A 23254-nucleotide genomic window follows, 5' to 3' on the forward strand; every position below is an offset into this window, starting at 1 on the left:
GAAAACAACTCACTGACAGATCGACAGTGGAAACGTGCGTAGGAGGACCTCGCGATACGGTCGGCTAATAAGATGACTGAACCTTTTCACACATGGGAAGCGGATCAGGCAGCTGAACGTCTTCTGTGACACGTAGGAACGTTAATTGGAGTTTACTGGGTTTTCTGTGCTCCGTGTATCTCTCCTGAGTGTCATCGTATCCATACCTGTCCCGGCGAGTGAATTCGCCGACGAGGAGATGTAAGACAAGTACCTTCAAACAAATTTGGGTCCTAGCGAAGAAATGTAGTAATATTATGTGGATTTGAGGTTGGGAAGTGACTGGGGGAGGAGCCTCGACAAGGGAGGATCACTGCCAGCAGCAGTGGGTGGGGCATGGCAGTTGAAGTCAGTGATGAGAACATGTGGCTTCCAGCTGTGTCCTGTGTGAGAGGCGTGTCCCGCAGGCCTGCAGGTTCCTGGCAGACGGCCGTTCCCTGGGCCACCTTGGAGGACGTGTTTACAGTGAGGCTGAACCTGCCTAATAGTCAGTGTTGGCAGGTAAAAACTGAAAATTGGCACTGGTTAGATTTAATTAGTCAGAATGTTTCATTTTGATGCCAAATAAAAGACAAAAAGCCATTCTCTTCAGTGGTTTTTGAGTTACGGCTACTGGGGTACCCCCTGCCCTGATGAGTGGGACCCCAAGGGCACCGTCGCTGTAAAGCTGCCTGCCCTCTGTCCAGAAATATGCTGGAGTTCATACGCTTCCCCATACTTTTTCTTTCCTCCTGACATGCCGTGGAACGCTTGGGTGACGGTTGGGGGTGGGGCCTACCACGCCTTTCCGCACCTTCGGGGGTGATCTCCTCGCTGATACATGTCGGGAGGATCCTTATGCCCTTTAGCCCCATCTGCTCACCCGGCTGTGGTGTGGGGGGGACAGACGTAAGGGTGGGAGTCTCAGACAGTGTGAGATTCAAGTTTGTGTGTGTATGTGTGTGTGTGCGTGGGTTATGTATATATTTGGGTCCCCACAATGAGATTAAAATCTGTTATTTTGACATTGTGGGGGGCATATTTTCAGTCCCCATAAGGGGAAACTCATTTTTATAAAAATCTGTGATTGCTGTCAAAAACTTAAACATATTTTGTTTGGTTACTTATGGTGAAGGTTAGGGTTGGGTAGGGGTTAAGGTTGTCATTTAGAGCTGCCACTAACAAGTATTTTTCTATGGATTAATTTATCGACTATCGATTGGTTGATTAATCTAAATGATTAATTTTCCTACAGAAAATCAAATTAAGTTCATTTCATTTTGACAACAAACAACTGTATGTTATTGCAGGGCTTGGATAATGGACACTGGTGTTTCGGCGCTACACAGACATTATTTTAGCCCACAATTGGATAAGCAGTAGTATGCCAAAAATACTAATGAGATGCGTATTGTGATGCCCAAAAGTTAGTAATCTGTATAAATTCGGGGTATCTTCATGCTTATTAAATTCGGTTAGCGGAGCGCCACATGCTACTGTTTTGGTAAATCATGGAAGTGAAGGGACTCGACAGTCACAAGACCTTTCAAAAGAGGAAATATTGTGGTTAAAAAGACGTTGGTGGGATCCAGCACATTTTTTCCCGGCAATTATAGGTTTAATACTTAATTTCAGTTCACGGATTATTTTCTTTTATTTAGTGTCCGTTCTGTTTTAGTTTTAGTTTAAAGTAATAAAACTGGTCCCAACAGTTTCCATACTAATGGCAATTTAATAAACATGAATAGACAGCGCGGTGGTTTTGCCTGCTCTCACGGTCCATCATTCAGAGCAGCACCTGTGCCTTTCCTCTTCAGTAGTTTAATGTTCTTAAAATAATAATAATTAAAAATCGATTGAATGATTGCGTTGATTAAAAATATATGTGTCGACACATTTTCAGCGTCAACGTCATTGACTGTGTCGACTAATCGCGGCAGCCGTGTTGTCATTGTTGGAATTAGGGTTTTTTTCCCATAGAAGTGATATGAATACAGGTCTGTGTGTGTGTGTGCGTGTGTGTGTTTGCACTGTGCTTTTTCTGCTCCAGTGTTGACTCGTAGGTATCAATGAAGTGATATAATGGACAGGCGGTCAACATTTGTATATCACTCAATCCCAGGTGTCAAAGGGCGCGTGTTTATGGCAGTCTGCACTTTCTGTTAGATCTTGTCAAGAGTGTATAAAGAACCCCGGGACTGAGGAACATCACGTTTGTGGTCCTTATGATGGTGATGGGACTTGTGTAGATGGATCCCGTGCAGGGCTGTGTTTTTTTTTTTTTTTTTTGGTTATTCTGGGAAGTCTCGATGGCTCCCATGGAGATGTCCCTGCTTCTCTGGTCGCGTGGAGGTTAGGTGGCCATAGCAGCCCCAGCTGTTGCTAGGCTGCATGACGTCTGGGATGGTGGGGGCGTGTGTGCTCCTGATATTACCTACTGGGGGGACTGAGTCACAGGAAGGGTGCATATTTTTAAGACGATTTCAGGGGATCTGTAAGCGTGATGTTAGTAGGCTTTTACCAGGTTTGTTTTTCCTCCAGTTTAATCCAAAATCAGTCCATAACCCAGAAATGGTTCGGCTAATATACTAATAAACAGAGAGACTGGAATCTTGCCCAGTGGGTTCTGACATTAAACCGCTGGTTATTAGTCAGCTGGATGCTCTCTGCTTTGAGGAGATTAAAGAAATATGTTCCCCAGCTGTGTTTTCAGTTAAGTCGATTTCAGTGCGGATAGTTTGGGCTCATCTTTGGTGTTGCCAGTCTAGGATCGTCAAACCAGGATTGCGGCCGACATACCGCAGATCTTGCGCTGGGTCTTCACTGGCTCTGATGCAGTTTATCTGTGATCCATGCTGAGGTGAATTTGACTGTTGTTTTCTTTTAACATGCGGTTCTGCCCGGAAATCTTGTCCCTCGTGGGTGCATTTCAGACTCGCAATCCCAGGAGAAGCGTGTCCCTCGTGGAAGAGGAATGCTGCTTTTCACTTGTTGCATTTCCATTCAGTTCGAGGCTTACATCTTGACTCAGAGCAGCGCGTCTTTGAGAATGTGAACCTTGATGGGTCTTGGGCGGGAAAACCCCCTTTTGCGTTTAATTCAGATTTGTTTAAAGTTTGGTTATGGATTGTTCTGCCATGGTTTTGAAATTGGGCAGTTTTAACGTGGAGCATGATTATAGAGCCATACCACTGCCTGAAATGGAGGAAGAATATTTTATTGTGGCTTTTTTTGGCACCAGAGGGGAACAAAAGCCCCCTGTCAGTGGGTCCTGCTCTGTTGCCCCCCCACAATGGGCAGAGACTCCATTTAAAAAGAATCTTACTCGGCCTAAACTTGATCTTCCAGGAAACGGCATGGAAGGAATCCAGTGAGTTATCAGACAAGAGATGCAATAGTCTGGCTGACATTCTTGGGGCTTTGAGGGACTTTTTGTTATTATTCTTATTGGGATTACAGTGTTTCTGGCCCATCTGGGCTTGTGGACCACATCTTGTCTGTCCCCTGTCTCCTCTTGGTTCACCTCCTCCTCCTCAGACCAACAGACAGGGACACCATGGAGACACCCTGCATCTTCCTATCTGCTGTTTTTAATCTGCTGCTGTTCTGTCTGGTGTGACTCCTATTGACAGCCCATCTCTCTCTCTTTCTCTCTGTTTTTCTTTTTTTCTATCTCTCTTTCTCTGCCTACCACCACAGGAAGAGCCGTTCTGTGGATTCGGAGCGCACAGTGAAAACAGAAGAATACAGACCTCAGCAAGGACCCCTACAGGTGTGTCAAAAATCCCACGGATTACGCTTCCTGGGGTTCAGGTTGGGGTGGGGTGGGGTGCTGGGTTCCTCGTTCCCTGTGATTTTGTAGTCTCAGACAGTCTCGAGGATATGGATGCCATCCCCCTGTGGGGAAAAATGGAAACATACCGTCCCACCTCACCAGCCCTCTCAATTAGTCTGCCGACTATATCAGGGGTATTCAGATAGCAGATTTTGGTCTGAAACAGACATTTCCCCCCATCTCCTTCAAAATAATTTGGCAGCTTGATTTCTGGTCTCAAAACACCCCCCCCCACCCTACTGCTTGTTACTTGGGGAAATTCGTGCAGCGCCTTTGCGATCAGGTTTCTCTTTGCGTAGATGGTCCCTTGTTACATGTCGACAGACCTTCAGCCACCAATCAGAGCATCTTAAGGAGATTAGCAGGTGTCCGACAGACACGCAACAAATCATATATACGCTATTGTAGCTGTTAATGCGCCTTAAAGTCATCAGCTGTGACAGATTGCCAGTCACATAGTGTGTGCATTAAATACAGGCGTAAAAGCACCTCCATGGACTGTTATCCTGTGCGTTTCGGAGATGATGTAGCGTTGGTTGTGCAATTCCTGTCTTTTCCAAAACAATTAATGTTGTTTTGTGTGTGTACATCTCTGCTACAGCCAAGTCACCTCAGGAGAAGAAGCCCAGAGGAAGGCCCCCAAGGGCCCTGGTCGCGCAGAGAGTACCTCTGGATGGGGGCCCACCTTCGCTGCCTGCCTCCACCTCCCACGGCAAGCCCGAAGGGACTGATCGGCCCCCGGAAAAGACTAAGCGTCCCCCAGGGAGGCCCCCGAGCACCGGGGAGAAGAGGCGAGGCCGCCCCCCGACCTCGGGGCTCCAGAAGAGTCAGGCAGCCCTTGAGGAAGACCGGGATGGAGGGGTACAGCGCAAGGAGGTGCCTCAGGAAGACAGGAACAAGAAAATGGTCAGGAGGCCTCTGCCTCTGGTGGCCATGCCTCTCCAGCGGGCCCAGCAGCCTGATGTGGCCAAGCTACCCCGGGGGCCCAGGGTGGGGCGCATCTCCAAGATAACCAAAATAAAGCAGCTGCGGCCCGTCAAGCTGGCCCCCCTCAAGTCGAGACTCAAAGCCGTTGGGAGGAAGGTGGTTCCCGTTCCGGTGATGCCACGGCGCAAGCGGGGACGGCCCCCGTCCGCAGAGCGCCTCAAAGCGGAGGCGGCCATCGCCCCCCCAGCCCCCTCGGCACCTGTCCTGGAGGCCCCAGGAGCCGGGAGGCAGAAGTTTTTCAGGGTACGTCCCCAGCACCTCAAGCTCAGGGCCCCGCAAGCGTCAGGCCCAATGGCCAACGTGGAGCTGCGTGGCTCCCCGTCTGGACTATCACAGGACCCCCCATCTGGGCCAGGGAGGCCAGTGGGGGTCCGGCAGAGCCCCCGGCGGATCAAGCCCGTGCGCATCGTTCCGCCTTCCAAGCGCACAGACGCCACCATCGCCAAGCAGCTGCTACAGCGAGCTAAGAAGGGGGCTCAGAAGAAGAAGCTGCTGAAGGAGGCGGCGGCCATCGGGGGCCAGGGGGGAGTCGGAGTGGAGGGCGGCATCAGGAGGAAGAGAAGGACGCAGCTGAAGAACATCCGACAGTTTATCATGCCAGTGGTGAGCACGGTGTCACTGCGCATCATCAAGACGCCAAAGCGCTTTATCGAGGATGAGGCTAGCTTTGGCGTGCCACAGCCCCACCACAAGATGGCGCGGGTGGACACTCCAACCCCTGCTGCTGGACCTCAGCCCTCGTCTTCCCCTCTCTCTGTACCGCCGGTGACTATTGTTTCCGGGCCGGCCGGTTCCGCTGGGGCGCCAGTAACCGTTGGCGCTGCCCCTCCATCCTCAGCGCCTGGTGTGTGCGCCGTGCCCGGCGGTAACCTGCTTAACAGCAGCAGCTGCAACAATGGCAACGGGCGCTTTAGCAGCAGTGCGGCATCCTGCGGCTCCAGCGCCGTATCGCAGCATTCCTCACAGCTCTCTTCCGGCGAGTCGTCGCGTTCCAGCAGCCCCAGCCTGGACTCCTCCAGCGACTCACAAGCATCCGAGGGCACGCAAGCGCCGTCCGAGGAACCTGACCGCTCGCCTTCGTCGCAGGGGGATGGGGAGATGAGGGTGTCGAGGCCACCCTCGCCCCCCTCAGAGCCGGAGCACGTCTCGGTGATGGAGCGGGGCAGGAAGGGCCGTCAAGGGCAAGCGGCCGCGAGGGGAGGCTTGGTGGCTGGTGGCCAGGGTAGCCTGGCTGGGGGTAGAAAGAAGTCAATCATCAGCCCAGCCACGGGGGTGCTGCTGTCGTCTTCCTCCCGTGGGGGCTCCAAACAGGCCTCCTCGACGGCCTCCTCCTCATCTTCTCCGCCGCCGCCACCGCTGCTGGCACCGCCACAGCCCACTGCCTCCACGGCATCGGCTATCAGCGAGCACCACCAGCACCCAGCCTGGATGGTGCCACACCCCATCGCTCCTTTCATCCCAGCGCCGGTGCTCTCGCCCCGGCAGGAGAAGCGTCACTCCATTCTGCGGGAGCCCATCTTCCGCTGGACCTCTATGCCTCTCTCCGAACAGCGGTACTTCTCCTCCGCCAAGTACGCCAAGGAGGGCCTCATCCGCAAGCCCATCTTCGACAACTTCCGGCCCCAGCCGCTCACCCCTGAGGACGTGGGCCTTCTGCCACCAGGTGGCGCCAGCGGAGGGGCAGCCGGTGCTGTGGCTAGTGGCTTCCCAGGGCCGGCCGGAGGCCCCGGGGCAGGGAACCGGCTCTTCTCTCACCTGCCCCACCACCCGCACCAGCACTCGGCGTCACGCTTCGAGCCTCCACTCCACAAGCGCAGCCCATTGCTCCGCGCTCCCCAATTCACGCCCAGCGCGGCACACTCCCGCATCTTTGAGTCAGTCACCCTCCCGCCCTCCTCAGGGAGTGGCTCTAGCTCAACGTCTTCACTGCAGGCACTGTCCGCCCCCGCTGGTGAGTTCCGGCGTCGGCGTCGGCGGTCGTTTGCGGCGCTGCGTGGTCAGCCCAGGTCGCCGTCGCACTCCATGACCACACGGAGCAGCCAGTCCAGCTCCCAGGCAAGCAAGGGCTCGTCTGAGCTCTCCCCGCTCCCGAGTCACACCAGTGCTGCCAGTTCCAGCTCCCTGCCAGGGGTGGCGGTCAGCCCTCTCGCCACCAGTGCCTTAACCCCGCACGCTTTCAACTCGTTCTCCTCGGGCTCGCTGAGCCATCCGACGGAGGGCGCCGGTGAGTCGTACCAGCCGGTAGGCCGCAAGGCGGCAGGGGGCCTTGGCACTAGCGGGGACTCCTCCTCCGCCTCCTCGTCTCCGCTCTTCACCCTCTTTGCCTCCAGCACCCAGGCGGCCAGTGGGAGGGAGGGAAGCCGAGAGAGGGGGGCATCCGCCTCCAGAGAAACTGGCACTAAGGAGAAGGAGCAAGAACCAGAGAGGAGTAGAGAGAGGGAAAAGGAGAACAAGAAGGAGGCTCAGAAAGAACGAGACAGGAGGGGGAAGAGTGCCGCCCTGGAGGGCTTGTCCTATACCAGCCCCAGCCTCTTCTCGCCAGACGAGGATGCTGAGGAGTCTCCGGTGTCCAGCCCTCCGAAGAAGACACCTGGGCGTAAGAAGTGCATCTCCGGTGACCCCGGGGCAGAGACCTCTCCTTCCCCTGTGCCAGGATCCACAGATGGGGGGTCTCTCCAGACGGCTGCCACCCCCCTGTCTCCCAAGGGGCGGGTCTCCAAAAAAGGGAGGCCCTCGGACAAGGGCCAGGAAGCAGAAGTGGGGGCCAAGGAGAAGGACAGGGAGAAGGAACGGGAACGGTTCGGGACTATAGCGGGGCCGCCGCGGAAGCAGCCAACCGTCTCATCGCTGGGTTCTGTGCTGGCTGCCGCCGCCGGTAAGCAACAAATGGCTGACCGGCGTGTGGCGGGGCTGCTGAAGAAGGCGCAGGACCAGCTGTACAGGATTGAGAAGAGCAAGTCGCTGAAGTCGAGCGAGCCGCCCAAAGTCCAGGTGGGTCCGTGAAGTGAGAAAAGAGAAAGTTCCGAATTCCCCTTGGCAGTCAGGCGTAGTGCTGTCCTGACGTGTCGCGGGCTGCTGTTGCTGCACAGTCATTCTGAGAGTGACTTAGTGGAATTTCAGAGTCAACTAGAAATAGTACTGAACGGTAACTGGTGAGTGCCTGTGTTAAGCAGTGTGCTCCCCCCCCCCCCCATCCTTATTTCCAGGGGCATAAGAAGACCATAATTCGTGCAGACGGGGTAACCTTATTATAGTGATATGTTCTGAATTAGCGAGTGGGGAACTCCATGAAACAGTCACCTTTCAGCTGGAGCCAGTTCCTGCTATGATCCCATCCTTGTATACGCCCGGACCGAGATGATAATCTAGTTCTGTTTCTGGTACCAGGGCCAGGAAAGCGACTCTTCGGAGACGTCAGCCCGCGGGCCACGCATCAAGCATGTGTGCCGGCGTGCCTCCGTGGCCCTGGGGCAGAACCGGGCCGTGTTCCCCGATGACATGCCCACCCTCAGTGCCTTGCCGTGGGAGGAGAGGGAGAAGATCCTGTCTTCCATGGGAAATGACGGTGAGGCTGAGGACCCTGCACCCGTACTCTGCCCCTCACCCCTGCCGATGACACTGTGTGAATCACTGTCATTAATTTCCATGAAAATGCTGAGTCAGCAGTGAAATATTTAGAAGTATGCTGAGCTTTTTTGACTAGGAACCCCAGTGTCTCTGTGTGTCTGTCTGTGTACTTGGGTCTATGTGTGTCTGTGTCTGTGTGTGTGTCTTTGTATGTATGTGTATGTCTGTGAATATCTGTGTGTCTTTGTGTGCGTATATGTGTCTGTGTATGTATCTATGCTTGTCTGAGTGTATGTGTGTCTGTGTGTGCATGTTGGTCTGTCTGTTTGTGTCTTTGGAATTCTGCACTAACAGCAGGGAAATAGAAATCGTAATATTATTACTAGAGTATTGCACAGTGGGTATCTGACTGGGTCAGAGAAATGGAATTGGTCCTCAGGGAGACAAGATTTACCCCCCCACATCCCATGTTCCTACACAGATAAGTCATCGGTAGCAGGCTCAGAGGAGGCGGAGCCCCCAGCTCCACCCATCAAGCCCATCAAGCCGGTGACGCGGAACAAGGCTCTCCAGGAGCCCCCGGCACGCAAGGGACGGCGGTCGCGTCGCTGCGGGCAGTGCCCCGGCTGCCAGGTCCCGGACGACTGCGGCGTCTGCACCAACTGCTTGGACAAGCCCAAGTTTGGGGGTCGCAACATCAAGAAGCAATGCTGCAAGTGAGTGAACCAGTAAAGCCACCATTTTCACGCTTGTGTGATCAGAAGGTCGTTGGTTCAAATCACATGGTCGGCAGAGTGATTTCTCCATTGGGCTCTTAAGCAAGGCCCTTAACCCACAGTTGCTCCTGGGACTTCAACAGTTTGCATGTCCTCACTGTGTTCGCTAAGGTCTCTTCTGGTCGCTTCATTTCCTTTCCACAGTCCTTGTCCTTAGTGTGTGTGTGCGGCTCCCCTCCAATGGACTGGTGTCCCCTGGTTTTTGATCTTGGGCCGCTTGGAATAGGCTTCAGGCTCGGCCGTGATCTCATCCTGGATACGCCGTTATGGAAGGTGGATGAGTTGAAGGATGAATGGATTGCTAATGTGTGTGTCTGTGTTTCTCAGGGAGAGGAAGTGTCAGAACCTGCAATGGATGCCATCCAAAGCCTTTCTCCAGAAACAAGCCAAGGGTAGGTGACCTTCACTCAGCAATGGAAGCAGTAGGTATTTTTGGATTTTTATAAGATGTTGGTCCGAACTTTATCATTAGCCATTTATATGTTTTGAATTGGTGAGTGATAGTGGAGGGGACGTCCAAGAGCCAATCAGCTTTCAGTTAAGGTCAGTGTTGCTGTGTATATGCCGCTGACTGGAAGGCCCTCCTCGTTATGGTACGAGCCACCTCCTAAACGGGTATTTTTGTCCCCCCCCATTGCAGCCAAGAAGGATAAAAAGAAAAACAAAATGACTGAAAAAAAGGACCCACATCACCCTGGCGACCCCAAACCGGTGTCTCCCTCCCTGAGGGAGGAGCAGCCCCACAAGAAGAGCGAGTCTCCGCCCCCAAAACACGGTGAGGAGAAGCAGAAGCAGCCAGCAAGGCAGCAGTCGCCCCCACCGCTGAGCCCCTCACCGAAAGACACGCCGCCGGCGCTGCCGCGCTCTGAGCCGGCGTCGGAACCCAAGCAGCCTCCGGCGGCGCCCCCACCGCCCAGCATCGCCCCCAAGAAGGACCGCAAGGCGACACAGCCGGCTCCCCCCGCTACCTCACCCGGCCAGCTCCCGCAGCCACAGCCCCCCCTGACGGAGAGCCCACCGCCGGCAAAAAAGGATGGACTGGCCAAGTCCGCCCCCGGCGAGCCCAAGAAGAAGCTCACGCAGAAGAACTTAGCCGTGCCAGTTACAGAGACAGGTGGGGAGTCGCACGCGCCCCCACACCATACTGCCTGACACCACCCCCACCCCCCTACCATCTTCAGGCGTTAAAGCAGCACTAAGATTTTCAGTTGTTGAATCTATAATCGTTAATTGCTGAATTGCGTTTTTGTAACAGATAAACAACATACTGGTCTTTGCAAAAACACCAGTAGAATGTTTTTCCCTCTAATATTTAAAAATACTTTTTAAGGCGTCTCTTTGCCATTTTAACGGCCCAATGGTATGAAAGGGCGACCGTCCCCTGGCTCTTTGATGACTGTCTGTTTCTGTGTGTCCAGCACAAGATGGCAAGCAGGCGAAGAAAGCGCCCCCTCGTTTCGCCCCACCCTCCAAACCGAAACCCAAAGACAAGGTACGCCAGGTGTTCTTCCAGGCGAACCCCACCGGTCAGTCGTAAACACTGAATTTTTTAAAAGCCCCATCAGGCAGTGGGCCCCGGTTGCCAGGAGCGACGCAGGTGATGCCCCCCCCCCCCCCCATGTGTTGGATATCTGATGCCATGACGACCTCACCACCCCTTCCCTCCCCACAGGAGAGGCTGCCCCCTGCCCATCCCGAAAGCGGTCCTTTAAACTCGCTGCGCACTCCCTCGACTGGAGGCCCCGCTAGGCAGAAGGTGCCCTGCGACGGAGTGCGTCGCATCAGAGTGGACTTTAAGGAGGACTGTGACCTGGACACCGTGTGGGAGAAGGGCGGCCTGGGCCTGCTTACCTCTGTGCCAATCAGCTCGCGCGTCGTCTGCTTCCTGTGCGCCAGCGGCGGCCATGTGGAGGTGGGTGGGCCAGCACAGTCACATTGTTGTGTTGGGGCCAATCATAGACAGTCTCGTGTGTCACCTGGGCACTTCCTGTATTTATTTCAGTCACCTATAGATTGCAAGTTTTATTTTGGGCCTACACTGTATTTTTTACCCCTGACCTCTTCCTCCCTGTATAGTTTGTATACTGTCAGGTGTGCTGTGAACCGTTCCACCTGTTCTGTCTGGAGGAGACAGAGCGCCCCCTGCAGGAGCAGCTGGAGAACTGGTGCTGCCGTCGCTGCCGCTTCTGCCACACGTGCGGACACCAGCACCAGAAGACCAAAGTAAGGCGCTGGGCACCTGGGGCGGCTGCGCTGCATGTACCCTGAAGCCGACAAATTGTGTGATTGATGTCTGTACCTCCCCCCCCCCCCCCCGCAGCTGCTGGAATGCAACAAGTGCCGAAACAGCTACCACCCCGAGTGCTTGAGTCCCAACCATCCCACCAGACCCACCAAGAAGAAAAGAGTCTGGGTAGGTTTCCCAGGAAGTGATTCCCCCTCACTCCATTCTGCGCCACTTTGTAGAGCTAACCATGCACTTCTTGCACCCCCAATGATCTCATGCAGATCTGCACCAAGTGTGTGCGCTGCAAGAGCTGTGGGGCCACCACCCCTGGCAAGGCTTGGGATGCCCAGTGGTCACACGACTTCTCCATGTGTCACGACTGCACCAAGCTGTTTGCGAAAGGTGAGCAAGTCAGGCTTAGCGGGTTGGGGGGCGGGCGGGGGGGTCGAGCAGCTACTGAAGAGCCGCCTTTTGTGCACGGCTCCACGTCGCCTGAGTCTCCTACCACCATTCCCAGGCAACTTCTGCCCACTGTGCAACAAGTGCTACGACGACGACGACGACTACGACAGCAAGATGATGCAGTGCAGCCGCTGCGATCGTTGGGTGCACGCCAAGTGCGAAAACCTGAGCGGTGAGTGCCTCGTGCCGCGTGATCACCTTGCCTCGCTAGCTCAGATCCCACGACGGTCCTCTAAGTTGCCCTTCCCCGCTGCAATGTCCTCGAGTTCCATCAAGTGTGATTAATTCAGTCAAGGGGACTCCAGCAGATCCAACAATGCTGCCTTCGCTTGTCGAATGATAGCTACCATTAGGCCAAGTTGAAGGGAGCAAACAGAAACACCTTGAGACCGACTTCACGTTTGTTCTTCATTTTCATCTCCCCCCCCCCCTTCCAGAGGAGATGTATGAGATCCTCTCCAACCTGTCGGACACTGTAGCCTATAACTGCAACAACTGTGCGGAGCGCCACCCAGTGGATTGGAGGGCCACACTGGAGAAGGAGCTGCAGGCCTCGGTGCGGCAGGTCCTCACCGCGCTGCTCAACTCCCGCACCTCCACCCACCTGCTCCGCTACCGACAGGTCCGCCTCTCTGCCCCCCCCCCCCGCCACTGTCAAACCAGGCTCTGTCAGTGTCAGCACTTGTCCAGCCCAATCTGAATGGCTTGCCTGATGATGTAATATTGTGTGGTACAGTCAGTTAGGATGCTGTGCCTCTGACCAAGAGGGCACTGATTCAGATCTCAGGGTTGGCAGAACAATGTCACCAGTGGGCTCTTGAGCAAGGATCTTAAATCCCCCCCCCCCTGAATTGCTCCCTGCTTTCTCAAAAAAACAAAAATAAAAGAAGCACATCGCTTTGGATAAAAGCATCTGCTAAGTAAACGCATTGCTTACCAGTGCCAAAGCATTAAAATACTCCAGAGCTGTGAATAGGCTTACGTAACCTTAAATTCAAGGCTCGAGATTCAAAATATATAATCGTCATGTGTTTCGTGCTTCCTGCAGGCCAAAGTGCCTTATGAATAAAAGATAAATACAAAACAATAAGTACAGAAACCAACACAAAACAGAAAATAAGACCATCGCAGACAAATAGTTTATACATGAGCAGTGTAATGGAGGTAGAATCCGGGGAGCGTAGTGACACATTGCTTTGGGTGTCTAGCATTTGTTGAGTGGCCAAGTTGCATTGTGGGTAACCAAAACAGAGAAAATGGCTGTGCGGGATGACTGCCATCATGATCTCCTTATCTGAGGCAGTGGGTGAAGAAGATGTCCTACACCGCTGCGAGGTGTGTGTCATGCTCTGAGTGGTGTTCACTCAGCACCACCCACTATATGGATGTTATGCAACCAGTGAGAATGGACTCCAAGTTCACTTGTAGAAACTGGTCAGAACAGCCAGTGCCGTTCAGACCTTCCTCGGGTGTATGAGGAGGTGAAGGTGTTGTTGGGCGTCTTAAGAATTGTCAAGAATTTCCCCCTGGGATCAATAAAGTTTATTTTGTCTTTAGTAACCGTTGAAGCACGGTGTGTCCAAGTGAGGCTTTCAGTGATGGTGACTCCCGGAACGTTTAAGCTGTCAAACCTTGCCACGGCATCCCCCCAACATATATGGGGGTGTAATGGCAGCGTGAGGCTCATTGGGTTAGGACACTGTGTCTGTGATTGGATGGTGCTTGGTTCACACCCCAGGGTCGGCAGAGTGACTTCACTATTGGAGCCCTGAGCAAGGCCCTTAACCCTAATTGCTCCAGTGATTGTCTGACCCTGCTTTCATAATTGTATGTACCTTTGGACAAAAGCGTCCGCTAAATGAATAAATAGATAAGGGGCCATCTGCTTCCTGAAGTCAATCATCAGCTCCTTGGCCGTGCTGACATTTAGAGAGAGATTGTTCTTCCTGGTGCCACTCCTGCCCCCCTCCCTGTAGGCCCTCTAACTGTCGCTGGAGATCAGGGCTGTGATGGTGGTGTCATCTGTAAACTGGATGATTTTTCGCGGAGCTGTGTCTGAGGAGTACAGCAGTGGTGTCAGCACACTGTCCTGTACAGTGCCTGTGACAGACAAACACCGTTATGATTCCCCCAGAAAACTGCATATTGGAGTTTGAGGATTATGGAAAAGGTGCTCGTTTCAGTCCACACTTGCTGGGGTCAGCAAGTCCAGAATGTAACAATTCTTTCTGTTGACATTTGAGCTTCTCTGCTGTTGAGGGCTCTGAGCAGTGTGGGACCACAGCGGGGTTTGCCGGTTCTTGCACATGGTGTCTCTGGAAAGGTTATTAAGCATGTTGCTAATTACCTCTGTGTATGAAGGCTGCCATGAAGCCCCCGGAGCTGAACCCGGAACCCGAGGAGAGCTTACCCTCCCGGCGCTCCCCCGAGGGCCCCGACCCCCCTGTGTTGACAGAGGTGCCGCCCCCCAACGACTTTCCTCTGGATCTGGAGTCTGTGAAGAGAAAGATGGAGATGGGGCGCTACAGTGCTGTGGTGAGGGCAGGGGCACATACCGGGGGCAGGGCTACAAGGGCATTGGCGCCTGCTGAAAGCTGATTGGCCCCCAGAGTGCTCTATCCCCTGTCACTCACTGATTCAAAACATATTATTGGCTAATAAGATTGACCACTCTGTATGGATTGTGGCCCCTCTTATCCCCCACACCTTAAAAAATCTTAAAAAGGGATAGGGAATGGCGCCCACACAGATACACATGTGAGTTTAAATACGGCTATACAGATATCTTCACTGGATCTCATCATTACTCATTCCAGCTGGAGTTCAGTGATGACATCGTCCGCATCATCCAGACTGCCATCAACTCTGATGGGGGACACCCCGAAAACAAGAGGGCCAACAGCATGCTGAAGTCCTTCTTCATTCGGGTCAGTACCGCAGCGAGGTGTGTGGCACAGAGGGGGGAGCCATCGCCCTCCTCGCCTTCCTCGCCCCACCCCCACCGTCACTGTAAAATGTGTCTTTGTGACTCTCTACAGCAAATGGAGCGTGTGTTCCCCTGGTTCAAGGTGAAGGAGTCCCGCTTCTGGAAGCCCCAGAAAGTGTCTTCCAAGTGAGTCCGTCCACCGACACCATGAAGGTCCAGTGGGCCTTGGACCGGCACTATCAGTCTGTTGCTGTCTAGGGTATCCACTCATCGCCCCCTGTGGGTGTGAATTACTCATTGCACATATGGCTTCGGCTAGACTGGCTTAGTCCTTGGCTTTGTTTGTCTTGGCTCTACTCTGACCTGCTCAGCCCTGTTTGGCCATGCTTGGCCTTGTTTGGTCCTACTTGGCTCTATTTGGTCCTGCTGGGCCCTACTCATCTCTGCTTGTCCCTCTTCAGACAGTCTGCCGTATTACTGACACCTGGAATTTATTTAAAATGCTTTGGCTTCTTGTCATGTTCATGTCTGTCCGAGAAACGGAAACTCTAAAATTTATTTAATTTTGATTGTACAATACTTCGACTTTCTAAGACGTACTGCTCTTTTATTCTTCATTTTAAATTCATAGAGATACACGTGTTCCCACTTGGCTGTCTCTGAGATCAAGTGATCTAGCTGACTCACCTGCCTGACGTTATCGTGTGTGTGTGTGTGTGTGTGTGTGTGCGTGTGTAGATGAGGGGAGTTTGCGTGCTCCTGCCGGGCGACAGCTGTCTGCTGGCCGCTGTTTACCTCGTACCGCCTGCTGCTGCTTCTCCCTCCATGGGCGGCCGGCGGTGTCGGCTTACGCAAACAAGCTCGGACCCCCCTACACACATTCACACACTTCTTCGGTCGGCTGTGAAACGCTCCAAAGAAAACAAAGCGCTGCTGTGTTTTGTTTTTTCGAAGCATCAGGGCAATATTCAGTAGTTGAGTATGGGAATCAAAGTGCTATATTCTTTATGGAGAGTTATGTGGGGGTGGATGGCGGTAGAAGAATGTCCTGGTGCCCAAAGTGACTTGGCGGCTGGGGTGTCATGTCTTGGCAGAGTCGAAATGTGGTGCAAACGGAGCATTGTGGAAGCGGGATCGAGGACGTGGGCTTCCCCTCACGTCTCGTTTCACAGCGCTGGTGTTTTTTATCCGCTTACAGACGTCGCAAGACGTCGACATGGCATGGTGCCGTTTACATTGGTGTGTCACCGGGACCTTGTGTGCGTGTTTCTTTCGCCGCGTTAGATCAGCGTGGCGAGGAGCAGGAGGTACAAGCTTTTCTAACAGATGGGATTCTGTCTCTTCGCCCCCCCCCCCTTTCTGGACACAGTAGCGGCCTGCTTCCCAATGCCGTGCTGCCCCCTTCCCTGGATCACAACTATGCGCAGTGGCGGGAGGAGATTGCACGGGCAGAGCAGCCGCCACTGATGAAGAAGATCATCCCCGCCCCGCAACCAAAAACCCCGGGAGAGCCCGACTCGCCCCCGCCGCCGCCCCCACCTCCTCGGCACATACTTGGTAAGTTGCCGAGGATCAGGGGTCCTTCTGTAGCAAAGTAGCTCTTGTGAGTCCATTTCCGTAATTTGAGAGGAAAAAGTTCTCTTGTGCTCAGGTGACAACACTGAGTTTGTGACCCTGCCTCCCCTCCCATTAGCCCCGGAGTTCAGCCGTGAGGACAGCCCCGAGCTCCCCCCACCCCCTGATGTCACCGACAACAGACAGTGCACGCTGTGCCTCAAGTATGGTGACGACAACACCAACGTGAGTGCCATAGAGATGACAAAAACTAGTGCTGGGTTTTTAACGATGACTTGTGTTGAGTCCTCAAGAGTTTTGAATGAAGTTGTCTTACTCACATACCCCAAGACGAAATATTTTTATGGGTTTACTCCTACAGCGTTTCAGCAGTTGCTATGAGTGTCAGTTTGCCTACAAAACAGCCTGAAGTTCTTATGATCTGCCAGCATTTGGCTTTGCTAATTATTCATTTTTTTGGGTGGCGCTTTGCCTCAGGGGAACGTATTTTGATGCACTGTTTGCTGCGTATTTCATGCATATTTCAGGACAGTGGGAGACTCCTGTATATCGGGCAGAATGAATGGACGCACGTCAACTGTGCTCTCTGGTCCACCGAGGTATTTGAGGACGACGACGGCTCCCTGAAGAACGTCCACATGGCGGTGATCCATGGAAAGCAGCAGGTGAGATAGGGTGGGGGCATAGTGGCAGGACATGACCTCAGAAAAGTTAGCTAATCAGAACATGGGGAAAAAAAGCCATTGTAAAGGATTCAGAAGTTGGCTACAATTGATTTTAGGGAGTGTTAGGGCTTGTTTGAGAGTTGGGGTGTGTGTTCTCATGAGGAAGTGAAGAAGGGCTTGTCATTGAGTTTATACAAGGCCAAAGTATAACCTGCCCATGTCCACTCCACAGCGCTGCGAGCACTGCCACAAGCCTGGTGCCACCGTCAGCTGCTGTCTGACCTCTTGCACCAGCAACTTCCACTTCATGTGTGCCCGCCTGTGTCACTGTGTCTTCCTGGAGGACAAGAAGGTGTACTGCCAGCAGCATCGGGACCACATCAAGGGGGAGGTAAGAGAGAACTCTGTAACACCAGAAACGTCAAAGATTTATTGGGCGTCCTGCAGAATCATAGCCCACTTTTGAAAGTTAAAGATTACCATTTGGGTTTTTTTGTTCATGCTTGGCAGGTGGTTTCAGAGTCTGGGTTCAAGGTGACTCGGAGGGTCCTAGTGGACTTCGAGGGCATCAACTTGCGGCGGAAGTTCCTGAGTGGTCTGGAGACGGAAAACATCCACATGATGATAGGTCTGTCTCTGTTGCACTTCTCTGACTCCAACTCAGTATCTTTCACTGGGATTTTAAATGTGTAGTTCTGTGTCATTTGGGGTTACAAAGTGGTGGCATGGTGGAGGGTTGACTTTTCCGTACGTCCATCTAGGCTCCATGACCATCGACTGCCTGGGAATCCTGACCGAGCTCTCTGACTGTGAACATAAGCTATTCCCCATAGGATACCAGTAAGTGCCTGGGCTCTGACACAGCAACCCCTGCTATGTGTGAGGTGTTTGCATAGGTATGATTTGGACAAAGCTTTGTGTTATGACCATGGGTCGACATGTAGAGCCTCCTGTTAAGAGACCTCCTGGGTCTCAGGCATAGCCCTGTAAAAGGTCTTTATTCTCTAATTGTTTCTGACAATTACAGGAAGTGGAAATTTAACCTGCCTTCCTTTATAGTGCCTTGAATCGTTTCATCTTTGTTTATCTATATGTTTCTTTGTCTATCTGTCTCTTCTTTTATCTCCAGGTGCTCGAGAGTATACTGGAGCACTCTAGATGCCCGGAAACGCTGTGTGTATACCTGCAGAATTATGGTGTGTCACCCCCCGGTGGCAGAAACGGAGGTTAACAGCACTGTTGAGCATGAGGATAACCGCACCATTTCCCACAGCCCCTCCAGTGTCCAGGGTGAGAACCACAGGGTCACATGTGCGATTTTATCTTACTTGCTGTGCAGTTTGTCTAATTTCGACTTTAATGCCTTGGATATGTATGCACATGCATTGACTGCGTTTCCTTTTTTTGACACAGATATTGAAATGTCGCTGCTGCCTCCTTCTGGCACGATGGAGTCTCCTCCGACTCAGACCATGGACCAGCAGGTCACCCCTGCTACACCAAAGCTAAAGGCTGCTGCCAGAAGCAGGCACCCCAGCTACCCTCCGTGCCAAAGGTCTCCGGGCTCTAGGCCGCTCCCATCGCCAGGTAACCAACCCGAGGCTTCGCCCATCACGTTTGTTTCAACTGACTATACTGTATACAGAGTGTTTGTGAGATATGAAGTCTAATTGCGATCGTTTCTCATACAGAAGGCCCGTCCAACTCCACCCATGAGATTGTGACCGTGGGCGACCCTATGTTTAGCTCAAGCCTGCGTAGCATCGGATCCCGGAGACACAGCACCTCATCCCTGTCTCCCCAGCCCCCTAAACATCAAATCCCTTCGCCTTTCCGAGCTGGGAGTGTGCTTGGTCGGCCAGGGGTATTTTCCTCCACCCCATCCCTCTTTCCTGCCCCCAGGGACCACGAGCGTGACGGGGGGAGGGACAGGTCTGGCCAACCCTTGTCCGACGGAAACCAGAATCGTGAATCCAGGATGCCGGGTTCCAGCACCCAGTATAAAAGTTTGTCGAATGTGGCAGAAAAGCGAGTGGAAAGTATTCGAAAAGAGGGTACTTCCAAAATAGCAGGGGAGGAGTGTGCATTGGGAATGCTGGTGGCTGCACCAACCAGAGTATCTCAGGTGCTGCCTGGAGGCACTTCAATGCTAGCAGGACACCAGAAGTGCAGTAGCAGCAGCAGCTCCAAAACGGAAAAGGCCAGACAGAGTGAGAAAGACACAGAACTCCCTGGCAACCTGAGTCACATTTCCCGCCGTCCTCTCACCACCCTGCTGAAGGACACCAGCACCAGTGACTCTGCTAAGGATACAAAACTGAGCTCAGGGTCTGCTTCCAAGGAACCAACAAACCTGGGCTTGCCTCAGTCTTCACATCACAGGACTGGGGGTAGGAAATCCCGTGATCACCTTTCAAGCCCACCCCCAGCTGCTGCCATGAAGCTACCTTGGTCCTCTGGGGCCACTGCTACTGAAGACACGGTCAAACGCAGCTTACCAGCGGCCCCAACATCTGTTGTCAGCCCAGGGGTCTCTAGCCTAAAGGAGACCCGCTCCAAGGGGAGGGTGGCAGATGGCAGGGAGGCCGGGAAGGAGAGGGATCGTAAATCACAGAACAGCATCCCTCAGGCCGCTATCTCTACACGTGTTGACACTAAAAGCCCAGGGATGCTGCAGGCTGAAGAGTTGCCTCTGAAGGCCAGGGAGAGGTTCTCCAGCCTTGACAAGAAAAACAGCAGCACCTCCGAGGGGAAGCAGTCCAGGTTTAGCCCAGAGAAAGGCTTTAGGCCTCTGCAGGCCACCAGTGACACGGCAGGGAAAGAAGGCTCTCAGAAGGACAAGAAACGCACAGTCAAGGTGACCCTGACCCCCCTCAAGATGGATCCTAATGGGACGAAGATGGTCAGCACCTCCTCCGACACCACCACAACAGCCACTGTCTCACCCCCGAGCCAGGGCTCACATCGGCGGCCTTCCCGCCCCCTAGTTTTTTCACCATCTGCCAGCTCAGAAAGTTCAGAGTCTGACCCCCAGCACCATGTAGATGACCCTGAAGAGCACCTGCTGGCCCAGCGCTGTGTGAGAGAGGACATTGATGGCACTGATGAGGGTGAGGAGCACCCCCTGGAAGATGGCAGTAGGGCAGACAAGCATCAAGAAGAGGACAGTGACGGCTCGGGGTCTGCTAAGCGACGCTACCCACGGCGCAGTGCACGGGCAAGATCTAACATGTTCTTTGGCCTCACACCTTTCTACGGTGTACGCTCATATGGAGAGGAAGATATCCCTTTTTACAGTAGTGGTGACAGCTCAGGAAAGAAGCGAGTAGGAGGTGGGGGCAGCAAGCGCTCTGCCGAAGGGCAGGTGGATGGGGCTGATGACATGAGTACCTCTTCCTCGGGTGATAGTGGGGATGATGAAGAGTGTGGACTCGGGCAATGCACCAATGAGGACTCTTATTACTACAATTTCACTCGGACGATTATACACCCCAGTAGTGCGGTCTCTCCTACAGTGGGGATGGAAGAGTGCCTGGGGGCAGGGTCCCAGCTACAGAGATTCCTGAAGGAGGAGACAGGAAGTGAGGATATGATAGTGGAAGGAGGAGTGAGCAGAGCCAGGGCCTTAGGCCGGCCAAGGATTGGTCAACTTGATGGGGTAGATGATGGCTCTGAAAGTGACGCCAGCACAAATGCTTCTACCACTGCTGCGGCTACCTCGAACAAGAGCACAAGCAAGAGGAAGGGCAGGGAGAGTCGGTCCGACAAGCTGGACATGGACTCGGGGAAAGAGGCTGAAACCAGCAGTGGTTCCAGAGGTGGGAGCAACAGTAGCGGCAGCAATAGCCGTGATAATAGGAAGACACAGAAGGAAAACTGCCTCCCCTTAGGGGGTGTGAAGTCACAAGGGCAAGATCCTCTTGACACCCAGTTGTCCCTTAACTCTGAGCTTCTCAAGTCTGATTCTGATAACACCAACAGCGATGACTGTGGCAACATTCTCCCATCTGACATTATGGAGTTTGTGCTCAATACTCCCTCAATGCAGGCTCTGGGGCAACAACAAGAAGCTGGCTCCTCTGAGCTTCTTTCTCTGGATGAAGGCTTTGGGCTCGATGGAAATCGTGGGAAGGACATCAACCTCTTTGAAGACTTTCCCCAGCAGCTGCCCAGCACAGAGCCAGTTGAGAGCACTGTGAATCCTTCGATCTCAGGGGAGGAATCGTATGGCCTCCCATTGGAGCTGCCATCTGACTTGTCCGTGCTCACCACTCGTAGTCCATCGGTGACTAATCAGAACCATGGAAGTCTGATGCCTGAGTCCTCTGATCGCTCGATTCTGTCTCTGGCCTCCAGCGATGCTGTGACGGAAAAGGGTGGGGATAAACAAAGGCGAGGGGCGAGTAGCTCCAACAAGAACCAGCAGGGAGGGTCAGGAGGTGGAGATGCACAGGTGGCAGAGGGTCACCTTACCCCAGAGCATTTTATTCCCAGTCAGATAGAAGCAGATCACATGACTAGTCCACCCATTGCCCAGGTGGTAGAGCCAAGTAGCCAAGAATTGACAAGGGCGTCTGGAACTCCTGGATTGCCAAACTCCCCATCCTTACCCCTCCAGGGACAAAAGTACATGAGTGCTCCTGCAGAGAGTCCAGCTTCTGCTCAGGTTGCTAGTGCTGCTGTCCAGACCACTGCCACCCACCTCAAAACAGGAACAGAGAAGCTTATAGTTGTGAACCAGCACATGCAGCCTCTTTATGTCTTGCAAACCCTTCCCAATGGTGTCACTCAGAAGATCCAAATTGCTCCCTCAGTGAATACAACGGGAGTGATGGACACAAGCTCTATGACCGGAGGTTTGACATTAGCACCTGGTCTCAGTACAGGAATTCCAACTTCTCAGTCTGTATTTCCTCCTGGTGGAAAGGGCCTGGTCTCCATGTCCCACCATCCTCAGATCCAAGCTTTTACAGGTGCAGCTCAGGCCAGCTTCCAGCCTGGTATCCCGAGTACCACCTCTGGACTTCTCATTGGAGTACACTCTCAGGATCCTCAGGTGCTGGTGTCTGAGGCTGGCCACCATTCCGAGTTGACTCCAAATGCCACCATTGTCTCCAGTGCAGTACCGGTCTCTCCTTCTGTGGCCGGAGCAGCATCGGGACATGGGAAGAAGCGCTCTATCTTTCGGTTTCCACCTCGTAAGGTCAAGAAGTCGGCTCGTTCTGGAACTCAGCCTACCTTGACTCCAGAGGCAGGACCTAACATGACCCTTATCAACTTCTCACCCACGCAGATATCTGCTGGGGTTCCTGCCCAGCCAGGGTTGGTGGAATTGGGACCTCTGACTACGACAGCAACAACATCTCACCGGAAAGTTCCCAACATCATCAAGCGGCCCAAATTGGGTGTCTACTTTGAGCAGACACCACTGCAAGGGCTTTCTGCTCCTACCGTGCAGCCGGGAATTCTGGGACATGAGACTTCTGCACACCTAGTTCCCTGCAGTGTGTCTGGGCTGAATCCAAGTCAGTCTGTCTTGAATGTGGTCTCTGTCCCAGCCGGTGCCTCCACCAACCTCATTGGTGCCCCAGGACTGCTTGGCACCACTGATATAAGCAACCTGCTTCTTAAGGCCAGTCAGCAGAGCCTCAGCCTACCAGAGCAACAAATGGTCCTCCAATCTGGCACCCCCATGATCTCACAGCTTAGCAGCTCTTCACAAACCTCCAACACAAACAGCATTTGTGTCCTTCCCCCGCCTCAGACTATCAGCATGGCTGTCAATCCACAGGCAGATCAAGTGGGTGCATATCAACTCCAGCACCACCCAGCAAGCCTCATGCCAACTGACAAACCTCAAGTCCTAGGACCTGGCCCTTCTGGACCCACACTTCAGACATCCCGTGCTGTAGTGCAAGAGACGAGCAGATGTCGGCCGGCCAGTGTCTCGCCCCTCACTTCGCGTACCATTCCCTTCTCCCGGACCTCGGACCAACAACTGGTGCACAAGGTCACAAGTGTGACACCATCAGCATTAATGACAGCTTCCACTACTGGCAAGGGAAAGCAGAAAACCAAGAGATCTCAGCATAGTCCAGACAAGGTCAGTAACAAGAAACACAAGCTGTCTCGATTGGAAAGCCCCCAGGAGAACCTTGGAGCTACCAACATGACCCGCAGCCGTGGCCCTGCACCTGAGTAAGACCTGGTTTTTGT

General features: G+C 53.4%; 1 protein-coding gene across 1 annotated transcript in view; it reads left to right on the forward strand.

Annotated features, from left to right (window-relative positions):
- Window positions 1-23254, forward strand: part of kmt2a (lysine (K)-specific methyltransferase 2A) — a 48592-nt gene that overhangs the window by 17958 nt on the left and 7380 nt on the right. Inside the window, exons 2-26 of the mRNA XM_023816282.2 lie at window positions 3718-3790; window positions 4455-7831; window positions 8228-8405; window positions 8889-9123; window positions 9511-9575; window positions 9824-10297; window positions 10602-10675; window positions 10856-11095; window positions 11260-11406; window positions 11504-11596; window positions 11692-11812; window positions 11928-12044; window positions 12310-12494; window positions 14234-14407; window positions 14689-14799; window positions 14911-14984; window positions 16168-16355; window positions 16492-16598; window positions 16901-17038; window positions 17271-17429; window positions 17549-17666; window positions 17800-17878; window positions 18168-18328; window positions 18452-18625; window positions 18730-23236. Coding sequence (XP_023672050.2) covers window positions 3718-3790; window positions 4455-7831; window positions 8228-8405; window positions 8889-9123; window positions 9511-9575; window positions 9824-10297; window positions 10602-10675; window positions 10856-11095; window positions 11260-11406; window positions 11504-11596; window positions 11692-11812; window positions 11928-12044; window positions 12310-12494; window positions 14234-14407; window positions 14689-14799; window positions 14911-14984; window positions 16168-16355; window positions 16492-16598; window positions 16901-17038; window positions 17271-17429; window positions 17549-17666; window positions 17800-17878; window positions 18168-18328; window positions 18452-18625; window positions 18730-23236 — 11369 coding nt within the window. The remainder of the gene's footprint in view (window positions 1-3717; window positions 3791-4454; window positions 7832-8227; window positions 8406-8888; window positions 9124-9510; window positions 9576-9823; window positions 10298-10601; window positions 10676-10855; window positions 11096-11259; window positions 11407-11503; window positions 11597-11691; window positions 11813-11927; window positions 12045-12309; window positions 12495-14233; window positions 14408-14688; window positions 14800-14910; window positions 14985-16167; window positions 16356-16491; window positions 16599-16900; window positions 17039-17270; window positions 17430-17548; window positions 17667-17799; window positions 17879-18167; window positions 18329-18451; window positions 18626-18729; window positions 23237-23254) is intronic.

This window comes from Paramormyrops kingsleyae, chromosome 18 (genome assembly GCF_048594095.1).
Source record: "Paramormyrops kingsleyae isolate MSU_618 chromosome 18, PKINGS_0.4, whole genome shotgun sequence".
Taxonomy (NCBI): domain Eukaryota; kingdom Metazoa; phylum Chordata; class Actinopteri; order Osteoglossiformes; family Mormyridae; genus Paramormyrops; species Paramormyrops kingsleyae.